Source organism: Salminus brasiliensis, chromosome 5 (genome assembly GCF_030463535.1).
Source record: "Salminus brasiliensis chromosome 5, fSalBra1.hap2, whole genome shotgun sequence".
Classification (NCBI taxonomy): Eukaryota; Metazoa; Chordata; class Actinopteri; order Characiformes; family Bryconidae; genus Salminus; species Salminus brasiliensis.
In genome coordinates this window covers 39816337-39834045 of record NC_132882.1, presented here as the reverse complement: position 1 = coordinate 39834045, position 17709 = coordinate 39816337, and the positions used below count along the sequence as shown (strand labels likewise).

The 17709-nt window shown below is 39.2% G+C and overlaps 1 protein-coding gene across 4 annotated transcripts in view; it reads left to right on the top strand.

The window, feature by feature from the left end:
• The window catches only part of dtnbp1a (dystrobrevin binding protein 1a), a 187409-nt gene that overhangs the window by 168208 nt on the left and 1492 nt on the right, over positions 1–17709 (top strand). For 3 of the 4 annotated variants that reach the window (XM_072680367.1, XM_072680366.1, XM_072680364.1), the window contains 2 exons: positions 11656–11811; positions 16674–16814. In XM_072680367.1, the coding sequence (XP_072536468.1) occupies positions 11656–11811; positions 16674–16814 (297 nt within the window). The remainder of the gene's footprint in view (positions 1–11655; positions 11812–16673; positions 16815–17709) is intronic. The other variant, XM_072680365.1, reaches the window with a different exon arrangement.

The window sequence follows — 17709 nt, the reverse complement described above, 5'->3', positions numbered from 1 at the left end:
CCCACCCGCCCTCCTCCTTAACGTGTATATGTGGCTACAACTAAAATAGTCCATGCTATTCTCTGTAATTTGTACTGTTTAAATTTGATTAGTATCTACTGAGATACTGTGCCATCCTTTCTCATGCATCTCAGGGGGTACTTAATTGGTTGTATTACACATGCTAATGCTGGGAAGCACATCTTAATTGTGCCATTTGATTTTTTTATGTGCAATTTCACTGCAGATCAGTAAAGTAAATAGTAGCTGGTTAAGATTATGGTTACTTTGCCATTACTCCACCCCATCAATGATCTGAATGGTATGTTCCAAGCTCACGTCTCCTCACTAGAGCTGTGCCTTTAGCGCTGTGTCCCTGAGCAGGCAATGCCTCCGCATAGGACGGAATAGTGAAGAGACCTGCCTGTGTATGTGTGTGTGTGTGGAGGGGGGTCTACAGCCTGGCTGTACAGAAGCTTTAGGACGTGGGGAAACATGCAGGTTTAACTGCATCTCGAGCAAAGCCAAGCCCGGATTTGTCGACTCCGCTCTCCACTATTCTTCACCAGACAGAGAGAAGCATGTCCTCACTCGGCAGTAAGGAAAATTTGTGTAGGTGTTTCTCAAACCCTGTTTGCTTGTACTGCTGTGGATGCGGTTCAACTGCCATGGTGATGAGGGCTGTGGCTAACAAGGAGTCACGCAGCAATCTGGCAGTGTTTTTTGATTTATTTGTATTTCTTTTTTTTTTTTACATGAATTAGGACTCCCGCAGCATGGTTTCATCAGATGGGTCGTTGAAAGCTATTTCAGCGTTGTTGAGACTGGACGTTTAGTTGTGAATCTTCGTTTGGAGCATAAGACAGTTGAGGAGCCGGTCAGTCTTTGGGATTGAGCCTGGTTTGGCACCAGTGTAAGGAACCCATGTTGGCCAACTCTATGCTTTCCTGCTGTGTGCTCTCTTCATTTACTTGGTTGGTCACAAGCATTACGTTTTTGGCCTTTTGGAAGACTGTAAATATTGTTCACATTTTGTTTATTGCTCTTGGTTGTTTGCTGAATGTCAACCACGATAGAGATACTGAGGTGTTTCTGAGAAGATCTAGAACTGGTGTTGCCAGTTTGTGTACTGGAAGTATTGTTGGATATATAAACCAAAGCTCTATTTTCAGGAGTAACCAATAAGACAAATGTTCACCAAAATCCTGAATGATAAACTGTATTTATTTTGTTGTTGTTGTTGTTGTTTTTAATATTGTAGACACAAATAGGAAACAATGTCTAGAATATTAGCATTGGGCATCATTTAACATGAATCAATAACTGTGAATATTTCAGAGTGGGGGTGAACTTTGTTTTGACCATGAAGTTAAAAGCTTGTAATGTTGTCAAATAGTTGAACAGTTTTATTAGTGTCAGCTTAGTGGGCTCCACAGGTACTGACCTGGGCATGAGCCTCTCAAAATGCTCACAGTTAAACTATTATTTGATTACAGCGTAAGACAAGATCTTTCCAAAAATATTGGGATGTACATAATCTTGGGATACAAGTAGAATAAGTATAGACATCTGGTAAAACTCTTTTGTAGTTTTCACTGGAGCTATGAGGCTAATGTGACTAACAAATAATTGAAGATAGATCATTCCTAACCTTTCCTGAAATATATGCCCACACACCTTACATACTTGCCTCACACTGCTACTAGTTCTTTTTTGTTTTTTAGCAGCTTTCCCATGTGGGGTGAAATTTGTAATTAAAGAAAGGTCTTTGTTGGCATCCAAGACAACCAGCTGGTATTTATTTTTCATCTGAATTTGGTGTAGACCATATTTACCTCTATGGCCTGTCAAAACTGCTTGAAGAGTTGAGCATGTGTCTTTAAACTACATTGAAAGTGGCACTTATCGGAGTCCAAGCACTGTGGGCCATTATGGAGCCAATAGAACACACATCATGGGTTTTGGTTTGTTTTTTTTTCCCCCTCCCATTTGCAGACCATAGACTAAGAATGAAGTGCAAAGAAGTGCAGAATAAATCATAAAATCCACAGGATTTTCACAAATTTGATGAAAAATGGGCCCTAGCGGTACATCTTTGAGCTGTACTGGAGTCAGAATGTTTTGAATATGCAAATGCACACTAAAGGTTAGTAAATTGTGTAGTATAGATTTAATAGAGTGAAAACTTCGGTATCATGTAGTGAATTTGTTTGGTATTCTCAAACTTTGTTTCTCAAGCCAAAAGAAGGTACGAGATTATTTAGCCATATTTTACTAGCCAACGCTAACTGAGGTGAAAATGGGCACATTAGTAGATTGACACTGTGATCTGTGCATACGTAGAAGCTGAAATTTAATTAAGCAAATGACTGAAATGCCATAACTAGCTTGAACCAGAGCAACATTATGGCCTGTTCTGCTTGCTTGATTGTCATCAAATTATGAAGCCTTCTTTTAAACTGTTTTTAAACCACATTTTAAAACCACATTATAGATGGGCTATGAGGATGTACACCGGTGTTAACATCCCAATGTACGTAAGGCAACAGTAGCAGTAATGTGAAAACCTTAGCGGAGAAAAAGACACATTTTCTATAAATAGACAGATCGGGGTCTAGTTATACATGTCACGAGTCTTAATACAGAATATAAGAAGAGGATTAGCCCGCTGCCCACATAGAATAACTCATACTCACCGCTCTGTACCCTATATTAAGTACACTATTTTTAGTTCCATTTAAAACCCTGATTAGAAATTGCTGCAACTGCCAGGCAAATTTTCTGGCGCTGCAGCTGAGGCCTACAAGATTATACCTACTACGATGAAATTTGTACGCTTGCCAAATTCTCCAGTAGTAAGCTCAGACCTGGTCCTGTACTGGAAGATATTTCATGAAAAGTCAACACTATTTTAAAGAGATTTAGCTTTTTGGTTCAGAAATTCTCTAGAAGTATCAGGGTGGCAGTGTTTAAGCAATGATTTTGTAATGTCCAAATACAATTTAAGGAGATACAGAGTAACAAAAATAATTAGTGGCAGAACTATAAAGCCTAAAGTCAACATGCTTGATTTGATGTTTTATTAGTGTCCCAGTAGAATTCGTATTCCCAGAAGTTGATGTGGTATTCTAAAAGTGTAATATTTATCTAAATACCAAGTAAAAAGGCTGGTTTTGTAACCAAACTGGAGCTGATATGGAAGTGTTAGCAGTTAGTGCTGCGGTGTGGAGGAAGGTAACCTCATTAGGATGAGCCATTAACCTAACTGGCCCGTGGCTTTGCCTCCACTGCTGTTGGCACTTCTGCTGATTAGCAGCCAGGAGACAGTATGCTCAAAGTACTGGAGTGTTGGATATTGTTCTGCTGAAAATGCTACAAATGGACTGTGGCTTTTTATGTGCTTAAAAAATGCTGTTTGGCTGAAATAAAAAAAAAATCTAGGATTCCAGTGCATCCTTAGTGTAATTCACTAAAGTAGAGACTGCAGAACATGACTGCATAAATAACCTAGTGCTCAACCAGTGAACCTGTCATTTATTAACGGATCTATTTCATGCACACTATATTAAGAGACACAGGAGTTTTAGCTCATGTACATCAGGCAAAATGGCACGCTACTACTGCCCTATGTAGGAAAATCCTTTAATATTACAGGTTGTTTCTTTGACTTTCAGTGCTTTTAGGGGAGGCTCAAAGTGTGCTGCGCTTGTGAAGCGCTAGTGAATTAGCTGTGATTAGCCTTCTCTGGACAAGAGAACAATCTGGTTCCCTGAGGACTGCACTGACTGGACATCTAAGCTCATGTGCATTCCTCCTTCCCCAGTGATGCATTCAGAATATGTGATGAATGTGAGGTTCGTGCCTGAGGGTTTTACCATGCCTTCATTCATCATTAGCCTCTGGAGACATTCCCTGAGGAGAATGTGGTGAAAAGAAGGAATGCGCAAGTGTGACTATGTAGTTTCTAATTGGTTTTAATTTACAGTGCAGTCTGTAAGTACCTGGACTGTGACACATCCTGTGTTGCTTTGGCTTTGCGTTCCTGCTGACTTGAAACCGTAACTATGAGGTTGAAGTGTACATTTTCTCGGAATAAAGCTGGATTTGTACATGTTTATTGGGTGACGCACAGCTCTTTTAATGCCAGCTGAGAAACAGCAAAGGACTCTAGATGCATACCAGTTCAAATACCACATTTAGCATGAACTAGACCTTTTATTTCCTCTCGTGCACAAAGTAATGATGGCAAGATGCAGTGTAGCAGCCAATAGTCCAATTACTTACGGTCACCTGAAACGGGGACATGCATGCATACACATATATGAATCATGGCCCTTTATACACGCACACGCACACACACACACGATTCCCTCAGCACTGATGAACATGCACTTAAATTAAAGGTGACCTTTGCATCTGGAGTCAACATTAACAATAAAACTAAAATTAGTAAAAGTAGTACATTAATGTTAAATGCAGTAGTAGGATACTGTTTAAGTGACTGGTGTTATTATGCACTACTATATAAGTGAATTAGGGGTGTTAGTGGTGCTTGCATAGGTATTTAACCCCTGCAGAGTAATATTTGTACTAATGTCTCCCAGGTTTTAACCTTCATTTTTCATATGTAGAGTATTTGCGCTAAATAATCATGTGATAGTCTCTTTGGAATACAGCTCATTCATGTATCTCTAACATGAGTGCAGTAACTGTGTTTTAATCCAGGAACAGCACAAGGCACTGCCGCTGGTAAAGTAGTACATTCCAAAAAGTTTATTTTTTAACTAACCCTGATTTACAAGTCAAAAGAGTGGTTTTGGGTTGCATGGGGCTTTAAGTACAGGTATTACAGGTTTTCATTTTCTGCAGTAAAAAACACTGCACTCATTTTATTTACTTTTGTACCTCCTGAGAATCCACCTCACACCAGCGGGTTATGGGTTGTGTATGCGTATGTGTGTCAATGTATTTTATTTTATTTTATTTTTTAAAAAGAGAGAGAATCAGAAATCACCATAGCTGATGCATCATACATTTTACTCCAGTCATCCCAATTGTGACTTCAGTACTTGAGTCTGTATGTAATATCACAGGACTAATCAGGATTAACATTTGAGAACAGCAGTGTATCATTTACAGTAGAAGGAGAGCTCCATAATGCAGAGAGCCACTGAGGTCTTTGCAAAAAATGCATTTCTGCAATAAGTTGGAAGAGGCTGTATGTGTGTATCTATTATAAAAACTTACATTACCCAAGGTGATCCAAAAGGAAGTCATCGTCATGGGTGTGCAGGAAGGAAGGCACTTGCTGATCACGATAATGATGCTCCCCGCAAAATACCACATCAACAAGCGAACTGGAGCTGATTATCCAGGCAGGCTGAAAAGCTGCTGACGAGCGCGATGGAAGCTCTTTAGAAAGTCAGGGGTTTGAACCGCTCCTGACAAAGGAGGTAAACTGACCTTATTCTGCTGCCTGCTGTTCTGTGCCACTTTTCCTCCACACTCACTAAAGAAGACAGAGCAGAGATGCATTGTGTATGGTACAAATACTGTCGAATGCTGTGCTTTCATAGTGATTTGAGCAACTTGGCTGGTGTAGTAAATGATGTGATAACCCCTTTTTGGGACACAGATGGAATTTGGCCTTCACCTTTAACCCATCCGTGCAGAGAACACACACAATGACTGTAAGCACACATGCCTGGAGCGATGGACAGCCATTGCTGCAGTGCCTGGGGAGCAGGGAGAGTGAAGAGCCTTGCTCAAGGGCCCAACAGTGGAAGCATGCACGTATTGAATCCACAACCCTGTCATCAATAGCCCGGTACTCTAACCACTGAGCCACCACTGCCCCTCAAAGGTATGTTTCCTTACCGGGAATTGAACCTGGGTCGTGCTAGGAAGAGCACTGAATCCTAACCATTAGACCACTAGGGAAGTATGTTCAGTATTAAAATGTTTGTTTCATTACTATTTATAATAATACAATATTTATAATCCGAACATAATATGCATACAGTGTGCATATGGAAGATTTCTCTGGAACTATGTCAATTTACATTTTGATTACCCTGTCCAGAAAATAAAAAAACTGGCTTCTAGCAAATTTCCTACCATTTAAAAAGAAAGATTTTTGTCATTTGTTGTCTGTATCCTGTGTTGTGAAATTGTGTTCTTGGGGCATTAACATCTCAAGCATTTAAAAAAGTAGTACAAGATAAATTATTAAGATTATTATTTAGCACTCCCAATACTGTACTAATACAAAGTTCTTAACTTGTAATGTATTGCACTTAACCTATTAGAAGGCTTGTACCAGTGGGGAGACTAGAATGCTTATTGCAAGAAGTATCTTGCTTTATTTTCTAGGTGTGATGCTGAGGTGGGTCGGTGAAAAACAAAGATCTATACATTGTAGATCTTATTCTAAGCTCAGCTGTCGTACTACAGTATTCATCCAGCGAACACTAATCTGTCCACTGCTTTTGGCTTTGTATTTAGTATTTTGCATGGCACAGTGTTGCCAATAATGAACTATAGATATGCAGTGGTTAGAGGCTCACTTTTCGAAATGTTAAGTGAATCTTCCACCATGCCAAAGGGTTGGTCTTACTGTCAGCATCAGGAGCTAACAGGTAATTATTTTGTTCAGCTTCAACTGTTCTGAGGCCAGCTGCTGTGACTGAATAAGGTCTCTAAAAAACTTAATATGTTCTCAGCTCCTGAGAATCCTGAACCTGATCGACACTGATTTCACTGATTCAGTTTTAGTATTTATTTGGAATCAGTACTGTATATCAAATCAGTAGTTTTTAATCCAGTAAAATTAACAACTGACATCCCCATCTGAAGTCAACAACCCCTTCACTGCTGTTGGAGGAAAGGAGGAAGTTTTGGAGTTGGATGGTTCAGTTTTAAGAAAAGTGCAGAAAACTGGTGAAATGTTCACCTCTGCCAATGCTGTCCATTCAGATTTGGAAACCCATTTCTCAAACCACTGGAAATCACAGCATTCCTGTCTCACAGGACTAGTGGTGAAACTGATTTGCGATATTAAACGCTGTTCTGTATGTGTGTGTGTATATATATATATATATATATATATATATATATATATATATATATATATATATATATATATATATATATACACACACACACACATTATAGATAGAAAAAGTACAGATGTTTCTTGTGAAATGTAGGCAATAAGAAGTAAAAAGAATGTGAAAAGTGACAGAAAGTGACAAATACTCAAAAATCTACTTAAGTACAGTAACAAAGTACTTACTTCTCTTTTGTGACTTGCCATCTCGTGTCCAGAAGGTCATCAGTGGCAACTTCCTTAGATTTTTCATTCCAATAGCTGATGACTAGTTTTGATGCTCTTTGTGAGTCCTCAGCTTCTTCAGCACACTAACATCAGTTTCTCCTGGGAAGTGCATCTGGGAAGCTCACTAGTTGACAGAATCTAGTATGTCCACATCTGTAAGGTGGAAATAAGGTGGGGTTTTTTTTGTTTGTTTATTTATTTATTTATATTTATTTATTTATTTTTATCAGTAGGCATGCCTTTTGCAATAGCCTTCTCTTACTTCAGCACTCTTCCTATCATTTTCTATCTAGACCCCCACCTGGTGGGTGAATCTGTGACAGTTTTCCCTTGAGCAGCTGCCAGAGATTTCTGGGTTTTATTTCCCCCCATGAGAAAGGGAAGGCACTGACTACTGGCTCTTTGAATTCTGCTATACATGATATGTGTTATTAGTTGTGAATGTATTATTTAGTCATTAATGTAACTTTTTAACTCTAATTACTCATTGTCCAAAATACCAAAGAGAAATACTGTCTTTACTTTTAGTCAAACAAGTTGCAAGTTTCATTCTTTATTTAAATGTTACTATTTTAGTGTCATTGTTCTGAGCATCTTTACAGCTCACTCTGCTGTACTTTGATACCCTCAAAAACTGACTTTTACTTTTAACTGTAGGACATTTTCCACTGTTGATATAAATCAGTAATATGTTGTGACCAAAAACTAAATTTAGTATTTAAAAAAAAAAGAAAAAACCCATCCAAATCTCACCTGAAGTAACACACACTCACACTTTGTGGTCAGGGTGTTTTTTCCTGTGGAGTAGTGTAGCATTGAGTATGGCCTACTTTTAGATCTTTTTAGTTCATCCCATGATGTGAAGTGAGTTCTCTGATTAAAAACAGCCCGCAGTTCAGCAGTTTTATTAATATTAGTGTTGGATCGGGTTTGACCTATATTCAAGATATCGATATTGGTATGAGGATAACACATTGAGTAAATTGAGTTAAATTAAGTAAAAGGGTGTAATTGCATGCGGACACCCAACACACAAAAGCACCTGTTTTCGCTGGAGTGATTAAGCTCTTTGCTGTGGGCCTGGTTCATAAAACACTGGCACTGGCAGATTTACCATGGCAAGATCAAATAGTGTTGCGGTAGTGTTACACATTTGCATATTCATTAACAAAAAATTACCAGCAATGGTAAAAGAGCTGTTGTCATTTCCGTGAAATCAAGTACCGTTCTTTCATTTAATTATGTCAAATTATATGCTGTTAAATGTTAGTCAAAAAGTTTGTCAGACAGGTCTGAGGGCGCATACACAAACTCATTTGATTAACTAATGCATTTAAAAGCTCATTCTGATCTGTTTGGGTTGAGCATTATGACAAACCTCACAATTGCAGTTGGAGTCATCTTGCTGTGTGTGCAGAGAATAGGGCTGCCACTAACATTTTTATTAGCAATTAATCTTTGATTTGTCAGTTAATCTAAACAATTAATTTTCCTCTACAATGCTCAGTTTAACTAACATTTTTAGATCTAGTAAACATCTAAAGATAAGACATGTATTCAAGACCCAGAACCTTAGCATTGTGCACATTTTAGGTATGTAAACAGTGTGAACAGTAGGGATATGTATTTGCAAGAACCCGGTCATACAAACAATACAGGGGTTACAATTCAATGTAGTGCAATATACACGGTGTCCAAGTGTTTGTGGACACCCCTTCTAATGTATGTATTAAACTACTCTTAAGTTGCATCTATTGCTGACACAGATGTGCAGATGCGCGCACACACACAGTTGTCTAGTCCCTGTAGAGAAGTACTGCCAATATAAGAAAAATATGGTTGTAAGTAGTGCAAATGTTTCTAGAGTCCGTGTTCCAGCTAACTGAGGCTCAAGTCACACATGTTTAGAGAATAAACAGCATACCTGAGAGCGCAGAATTGAGGGAATGGTCTTAGGAGTGTTTTCAACTGTTTTCAGGCATATTTAATATCCATATTTGCTTGATTCTTTCTATCAAACAAACCCAGCACATTGTTAACTCACGAATACAGCAGGAGTTTTCCCCCCACCTGTTGTCAAAGCTTGACATCACTGTCCCCACCCTGTGGCCCTTAAAATATTGCGGTATATGGTATTACATTTATATCGCCCAACCCTAATTGGAAAAAAGCATATTGTGATACTTGTTAAGTCAAATTTATTTGTATAGCGCTTTTTACAAAGCAGCTTTCCAGAATCTAACATTCAACCAAGTCCTCAAGACCTAAAAGGAGAACCTCGGTTTTGTCACTGTTAAAAAGAAGGAGGTTGTGTGACATCCAGAGTTTTATATCCTTTACACAGTCCTTCATTTTCTGTAATCTAAATTTATCTTTGGGTTTGGCTGATTTATAGAGCTGTGTGTCATCTGCATAACAATAAAAAAATTAACGTCATGTCTGCTTATAACTGAGCCCAGTGGTAACATGTATAATGAAAATAATAGTGGTCCTAAAATGGAGCCTTGCAGAACTCCATATCTTTTGTGTAATTTGAAGATATTTTATCTTTACGAACTTATGGCGTTCAGTTAGATGTGATTTGAACCACAATAGAGCTGTTCCTGTGATTCCAACCATTTTCTCTAATATTTCTAGTAGGATAGTATGAGCTATTGTATCAAAGGCTGCACTGACGTAAAGATACGTCTGAATCCAGATTGGAATTTTTTCATGCATCTCATGCATACACTTGTGAAATGTATCAATATTTTCTTACACCCCCAGTGACCATGAGTCTGTATCATGTATGTGTTTTAATTCAATACTTCAATTCTTTGTTCATCCTTTTATAAGCTTTATGAATATGATTTGCTTTAATAGCCTGCGCTCTAAAGATGCATCAGTCTTTGGATGCACTATTTAAATGCAGCGTGCCGCATGTTTCTGCACCCTCATTTATAGTAGTTCTGCTTCTATAGAGCTGCATTGAGTACACGTGCAGCATACAGGCGAAGCCACTTTAGTAACCAAGCCACGCTTCCTGCTGTTAAGTGGAGTGCCTGCTCTTCCTGTCAGAGATAAAGCCGATAAAGAAGCGCAGTGTGTAGCGTGTACCGTTCGCGCATTCACTGAGACGTTCGCTCATTTACACATGCCGAAAGAGGCCAGGGATCAACGCTGCATCGTTTTGCTGGAGGAACTAGCTTCACCGCACTGTGGGGTATGAAGCGATATGTGCGAAGAGGGGCGTGCTCTCTTTTCCGCACACAGTTTGTTCTCGTGCCTGCGCGCTGCTAGCTATAGGCCGTGCTGGGAAGCAGATGGGTAGACAGCGTGGGAGAAAGACAGGAACACTCAGGACAATGAGTGTAACAGCAGGGTTGGCATTTCGTTAAGTGACGGCGAGGCAATAGGAAGAAATGACAGACTAGCTGTCGAGCGCAGAGTGATGTGTGGCATTCAAGCAGTCAGCTTTAGTTCCGCAGTAATCTAATTTACTCCAGTTCCCCAAATGTAGTGCGTCGTGAATTTGCTTCTTTAGTTTGGAAATGGAAATACAAGGCAAATGTAGCTGCTATAGACTGTTAATGAGCGTCCTGCAGGCTTCATTCATCACCTATGTTGTCTAGGGTAGGACTCGTTTGAAAATGGCTCACTTGTAGGGCTCAAACTGGCCCTATATTTATGTAATATAGTTTACACTTGAGTAGGTTTAGTAAGCAGTTTGGTGAACAATCAAATGTCATGAATTCTCACTGACCCCAGGTGCAGTCAATCTGCCAGCACATTCGATCTGATGTGGGCGGATTCACAATGGCAGATACTAGGCTAACATTGCTAACAAGCACTGGACTTGGGCTCTCCCCAATCTCATCTCTGTAAATACAAACCTAAAATATCAATTAACCTGCTCATCTTCATTAAGGGGGCAGTGGTGGCTCAGCGGTTAGAGCGCCGGGATATCGATAACAGGGTTGTGGGTTCGGCAAGCTGCCGCTGTTGGGCCCTTGAGCAAGGCCCTTTACCCTCTCTGCTCCCTGGGTGCTGGAGTTGGCTGCCCACCGCTCTGGGTGTGTGTGTGTGTGTGTGTGTGTGTGTGTGTGTGTGTGTGTGTGTGTACTCACTGCCCCTAACACGTGTGTGTGTGTGTGTGTGTGTGTGTGTGTGTGTGTGTGTGTGTGTGTGTGTGTGTGTGTGAGTGTGTGTTCACTACCAGATGGGTTAAATACGCTGTACAGTGTACAGTGACAAATACGTGCACGTAGATCAGTAAAATGCTTAATTGTTCCTCATTGAAATAACTAATTCTTGCTTCTCTCTCTTGCACTCTCCCCCTTGCTGTCTGTTCCCTGTGCTAGCGGAGCTGGACACTGAGCATGCCCAGAAGGTCTTGGAGATGGAGCATGCGCAGCAAGCGAAGCTAAAGGAAAGGCAGAAGTACTTTGAGGAGGCATTCCAGCAAGACATGGAGCAGTACCTCTCTACAGGCTACCTACAGATCACAGACAGGAGAGGTGAGATGTTTGCATGTACAGCGTCTTTGCAGAGTTCAGGTTTCTGATACTGAATTCACTGAAACTGCATTTACATGCACACCAACAGTTTGACATTAGTTTAAGATGCAGTGTAAACTGTAGGGTTAGATTGTACGTGGTCCAAGTAAAGTGATTTGCATGATTAAAAAGTCAGAGCAGGAAAGTGTACTTTTTGAATTTGGACAGATACAGACAGACTTAACGCTGGGTTATTTGACACATTTTAAGGCACTTCCTGAAAAGTCAGAAGTGTGATCACAGCTTTAAGAGACCAAAATAAACATGCAAACATGTTGCCTTGGTCCATTTGTTTGTTTTTTTAATAATAAATATTAAAGCTTAGCTAAAAAGTTGTGCATGTAAATATAGAGGTGTGCAAATGTGTGTAAAGATGACTGAAGTGCATGAATTTTTGGACATTACCACCTGAAATATGTGTTCAATTTACATATAAAAGTAAATAATGCATATTTATTAGGGGGAAAATCATAGCAGGATAATTATACAAGTTTTAGTCAAGTCAAGTCAAATTTATTTGTATAGCGCTTTTTACAACTGTTGTCGTCACAAAGCAGCTTTACATAATTAGTACTTAATAAAGGACAGAGACAGAGAAAAAAGAAAAAATAACATGAAGGGTCAAAGACCCCCGTGAGCAAGCCAACGGCGACAGTGGCAAGGAAAAACTCCCTCAGAGCTGGAAGAAGAAACCTTGGGAGGAACCAAGACTCACAAGGGGGACCCATCCTCCTCTGGCCAGACTGTTTTAAACATTAATGATAAAAATTACCAAAGCAGATACAACAGAAAGTTGATAGTGGTGATATTAATAGTGTCAGACAGGCACGAGTCCATCTAGGTTTCAGCACGGCCACCAAACAGGCAGCAGCGGCAGGCGGGTGAGCCATGGGTGGTGGCGGGTTGGGGGGGGACCCGCTGGCCGGACTGGTAGGTGGCAGCTGGTTAGACACAGGTAGAGGGGACCTCAGCGGGCAATCTTCCAGCAGGTCGGGCTGGGTGGCCATTTACTCGAAGAAGGTAAAGAGAGAAACGTTAGTTCTAAGAGGAATTTTATGGAGTGCAGAGAATGTTGAGAATCAGCATCTGGGTATGTCTGACGACTCCGGCAGGTGTGATTATCACAGCATAATTAAAAGGAGAGAGCCAGAAGGTAACACGGACACGGGCGTACCCTGAGAACACCAGCATCTATCTGCTCCACCGTCAACAAACCTGAGTGATCGCGTTTAAGCAGCGAGACGACAGCTCCAGCATCTCAGTGTACTACAATTCCCTGGGTCCGCGAACCCCTGGACCTGCAGCCCTTATCTAAGAAACATTAATTACCAAAAGCTAAACTAAACATATAAGTTTTCAGCTTAGATTTAAAGATTGAGACTGTGTCTGAGTCCCGACCATTATCTGGAAGGTTATTCCAGAGCTGGGGGGCTTTATAAGAAAAGGCTCTTCCCCCTGCTGAGGTTTTCTGAATTTTGGGAACGAGTAAGAGGCCAGCACCCTGAGATCTAAGTAGTCTTGATGGTTCGTAATATACTATAAGATCCTGCAGGTACTCAGGAGCGAGGCCATGTAGGGCCTTATATGTTAATAGAAGAATTTTGTATTCGATACGGAATTTAACTGGGAGCCAATGAAGTGCTGATAGAACTGGACTGATATGGTCAAATTTTCTAGTTTTAGTAAGGACCCTGGCTGCAGCATTTTGCACCAGCTGAAGTTTATTGAGGTTCCTGCTGGAACAACCTGACAGTAGTGCGTTACAATAATCTAGCCTTGAGGTAATAAAAGCATGTACTAGCTTTTCTGCGTCTTATAGTGATAAGGAGTTTATTAGTTTGGAGATGTTCCTAAGCTGCATAATGGCTGTTCTACTAATATTAGCTATATGTTGCTCAAATGATAAATCTGAGTCGAATGTGACGCCAAGATTTTTGGCTGCTAAACCAGGAATGATGGAAGAATCAGCCAAGTCTAACATTAAGTCTGATAGTTTATTTCTAGAGTCTTTTGGACCTAAAAGGAGAACTTCGGTTTTGTCACTGTTGAGAAGGAAGTTATGTGACATCCAGAGTTTTATATCCTTTACACAGTCCTCCATTTTCTGTAATCTAAATTTATCATCAGGTTTGGCTGATATATAGAGCTGTGTGTCATCTGCATAGAAATGGAAATTAACGCCATGTCTGCTTATAACTGAGCCCAGTGGTAACATGTATAATGTAAATAATAGCGGTCCTAAAATTGAGCCTTGCGGAACTCCATATCTTACTTTTGAGTAGTTTGAAGATAAATCTTTTATCTTTACAAATTGAAAGTGTCCCGTTAGATATGATTGGAACCATGATATGGCTGTCCCTGTGATTCCAACCATTTTCTCTAATCTTTCTAGTAATATAGTATGATCTATTGTATCAAAGGCTGCACTAAGGTCTAGTAGGACTAATAAAGATACGTAGCCTTGATCAGAGGCAAGAAGGAGATCATTCGTAATCTTCACTAGGGCTGTCTCTGTGCTGTGATTGAGTCTAAATCCAGACTGGAATTTCTCATACATGTAATTTTTACTCAGGTATAAGCAGAGTTGTTGGGCCACAGCTTTTTCTAATATCTTAGATACGAATTAAGTTTGAGATGGGTCTATAATTAGATAATACGCTAGGATCAAGATTTGGTTTCTTGATTAAAGGTTTTATAACTGCTATTTTAAGGTACATGCCCAAGGCTAAGGGATGAATTTACAATTGTTAAAAGAGGTCCGATTATAATTGGGAGAATTTCTTTTAGCAATTTAGAGGGAATCGGGTCGAGTGTACATGTTGTACAATTAGCTGAGGATATAATTTTTTCTAGTTCAGGCTGTGGAAGTGGGTAGAAGGCTTCCAGCCTTTGTTCTACAACTAAGTTATGTTCTAAAGCAACTACTTCTAAAGCAACTACATCAGGTGACTGCCATGTTTGATTTAATAAGCAGAAGTTTTTTTTAATAAGAAGTTTTAGCAAGTAGATTACTTAAATATGTATCTTGGCCGTAAATACTGCATTTTATTAGAATAGACACAAGTCAACATAAATGCATTCAAACATTTTTTCATTTAGAAGAAATTAATTTCTCATTTTGGATACAAAAGAAGCTCAAAGTTCTATGTTTCTCCTTAACACCTCTAGTCAACGCAAAGGTTTGTATTATAATAGCGTCATAATCAAGGTCAGAGAGTTTCACCCTAGTCACCGAATGTCCTATATGAAGCAAGTTGTTTCATTTAACAAAATCGCTAAGCTTACCCTGTATAATCAGTTCTATTGGTGTCTGTGCTGATGGACCAAAGACAGTCATCCAGTGTTTGTGCATAAATCTAAAAAAATAGGCTGTGCCCTTAATAAATATTAATAAACATAAAAGTCTGTTAAACGTTGTTAAATATTTCAGTCTATTAATGCTGTGTTAAGTGGGAACTAATGGAGCTCCATTAGGATGTAGACAAAACTCACTCTCTCCTCTTCCTGTACTCCTTCCACTGCTCTCCACTCACTCCACGCACTGCTGCTGGATGAGGTATTCTATCTCCAAGTGTCTTCATTGCTTCCTGCATGTGCGATTCAGTGTGGTTGTGGTGTTTTGTGTGTGTGCTATATAAAGTATGCATGGACAATATGGCAAAATCGCATATCAGTACTCTACGATGCCCAAAATGTAATGTAATGTAAGGTAAGGCAGCAGTGAAAAAAAATCAGTTGAAGTGGATCCACAAATTGAATGTAAATTTAATTTATTTATATTTATTTTTGTTCATGTGTTTTTTTTCTTATGATGATAAATTGTCCCAGAAATAATTGTGACAAGCAATGTTATTGTAAGTTTAAGACCATGATGCCACTAAAGATAATATAATAGCATAATAATGCACTCTTTTGAAGAGCAATGAACGTTTAAGAATATTCACATGGAATTGTAATATAAAAAAAAGTTGACACAAAAAAAAGTTGACTTGCATCCTCTTTGGTGTCATATGGGGGTTTTGATTTGCCTTTCGTAGCAGCATACAAAGTTTTTTTTTTTTTGAGTTGTCTTAGGGTTTCAGACCTCAACTTGACAGTTTCCAGCTCCCCCTGAATTACAAAATGTAAAATGTAAAGGTGCTCAAGTCTTCGCATATAGCTGTACGTTCCCTAAATAAAAGTGCCACAAAATGTTTTTTTGGCCGACACCATAGAGGAACCTCTTTCAGATTCCTAAAGCAGTGATTCTCCAACTGGTCAGTGAAGACCCCAGACAGTCCACATTTTGCTTTCAGGACAATTATGGGGTCCTAAAAACTACTGTTCCGTAATTAACAAAGTTTGAAAACAGGATTGCAAATAGAAAGAAGATTTGAAAAAGTTTAAGGAACCTTTACATAATAAAAAGCTGTTTAAATGTCAAAAAGGGTCTTTACACACATCTCATTTATAAAAGCGTATGGAGGATTCAAGCAAATACACACACATACAGTGACATCTTCATAATGATAACTCTGTCATATCGTCCAACCCTACTTACCAAATGAGTTGTGCTTGTGGATGAAGAAAACTGTGACTGAGATTTAACAGCTTAATCTTTCTGCTCGCATGACGTATCAGCATGTGTGTCCTTTCTCGAGTGTCTCCCTCATCAGTGTGTGTTAGCAGTATTCTTTTTGATCACTTATGCATTCATGAGTGCAGCTCTGTGATTATTCTGTTCAGTTTCAGCCTCATTACTGTTTGCTAATGATGGGCTTCTGGAGAACCTGCCCTATTCAACGCCTCTTAAGGAAATTGTCTTTGTGTTCTTCCCTGGGCAGATCCAATAGGCAGCATGTCCTCTATGGAGGTGAATGTAGATATGCTGGAACAGATGGATCTCACTGATGTTTCTGACCACGAGGCTTTGGATGTCTTCCTTAATTCTGGAGGAGAAGATAATGCTGTCTCTCCAACCACAGGTAGGGCATTTTTATTAATACTGAATGTACACAGAACTGCTGTGGCGTGCTGTTGGACCAAAACCTTGTACTCTTGTATTTGGAGCATTATTATGGATCAGATTGTAATTCCACACATTATAAAAGCTGTCTGGACCTTTTCAATTATTTCAATAAGTGGAAAATGGCGATGTAAGGTTTTGATTTGACAGTTGAGATATATACACCTCATCCCCAGTGACATATAGCTCATCCCCAACAGCCTAAATAAATTGTGGGTTTAATGAGAATAAGCTAATTAGGTTAGTAGGTCTTGTAGCCAAGGATGCACAGAGAACATTTCCCTGCTGATATCTTATATTTAAAACCTTGTTGTGACTGACACCGATAATACATACTGATCATTTGACTTCTTTGTGTTTAAAAACAAGTGGATTATAAAGATGCTATCTGCTAATGCAAGCTGCTAGCAGTGTACCGCTCCTGACAAATCATTGAAAAAATGTCAATGCAATAAAATTAAACAAATACCTGAAATTGCATCTCACCTTGATACTAAAACATTCTTGTTTACTACAGTATTTTTTTTAATTTACTGTAATATTCCTTCAAGAATTTTGTAGTACAACTATCCTTTCCTAAGGATTGCTAATCTGTTATTTCTGTTAATCTGTTTTTGAGCATTCAACATTACTGAAGTACTAATCTACTGATTTTAGAACCAACAGTGTGTCTATGTATTTATTTATGTATTTATAATAAACATCATCTCCTACAGTTTGGAGTGTGTGTATAAGCCACACCTGTATTATTCTAAGCATATATACACAGCTCATAGTGCGAGCTAGCCAGACTAGTACAGCCTCCACAGGGTGGGCTTAGTTTTACACTTGCGCTTAGTTACACGACTTTTTCA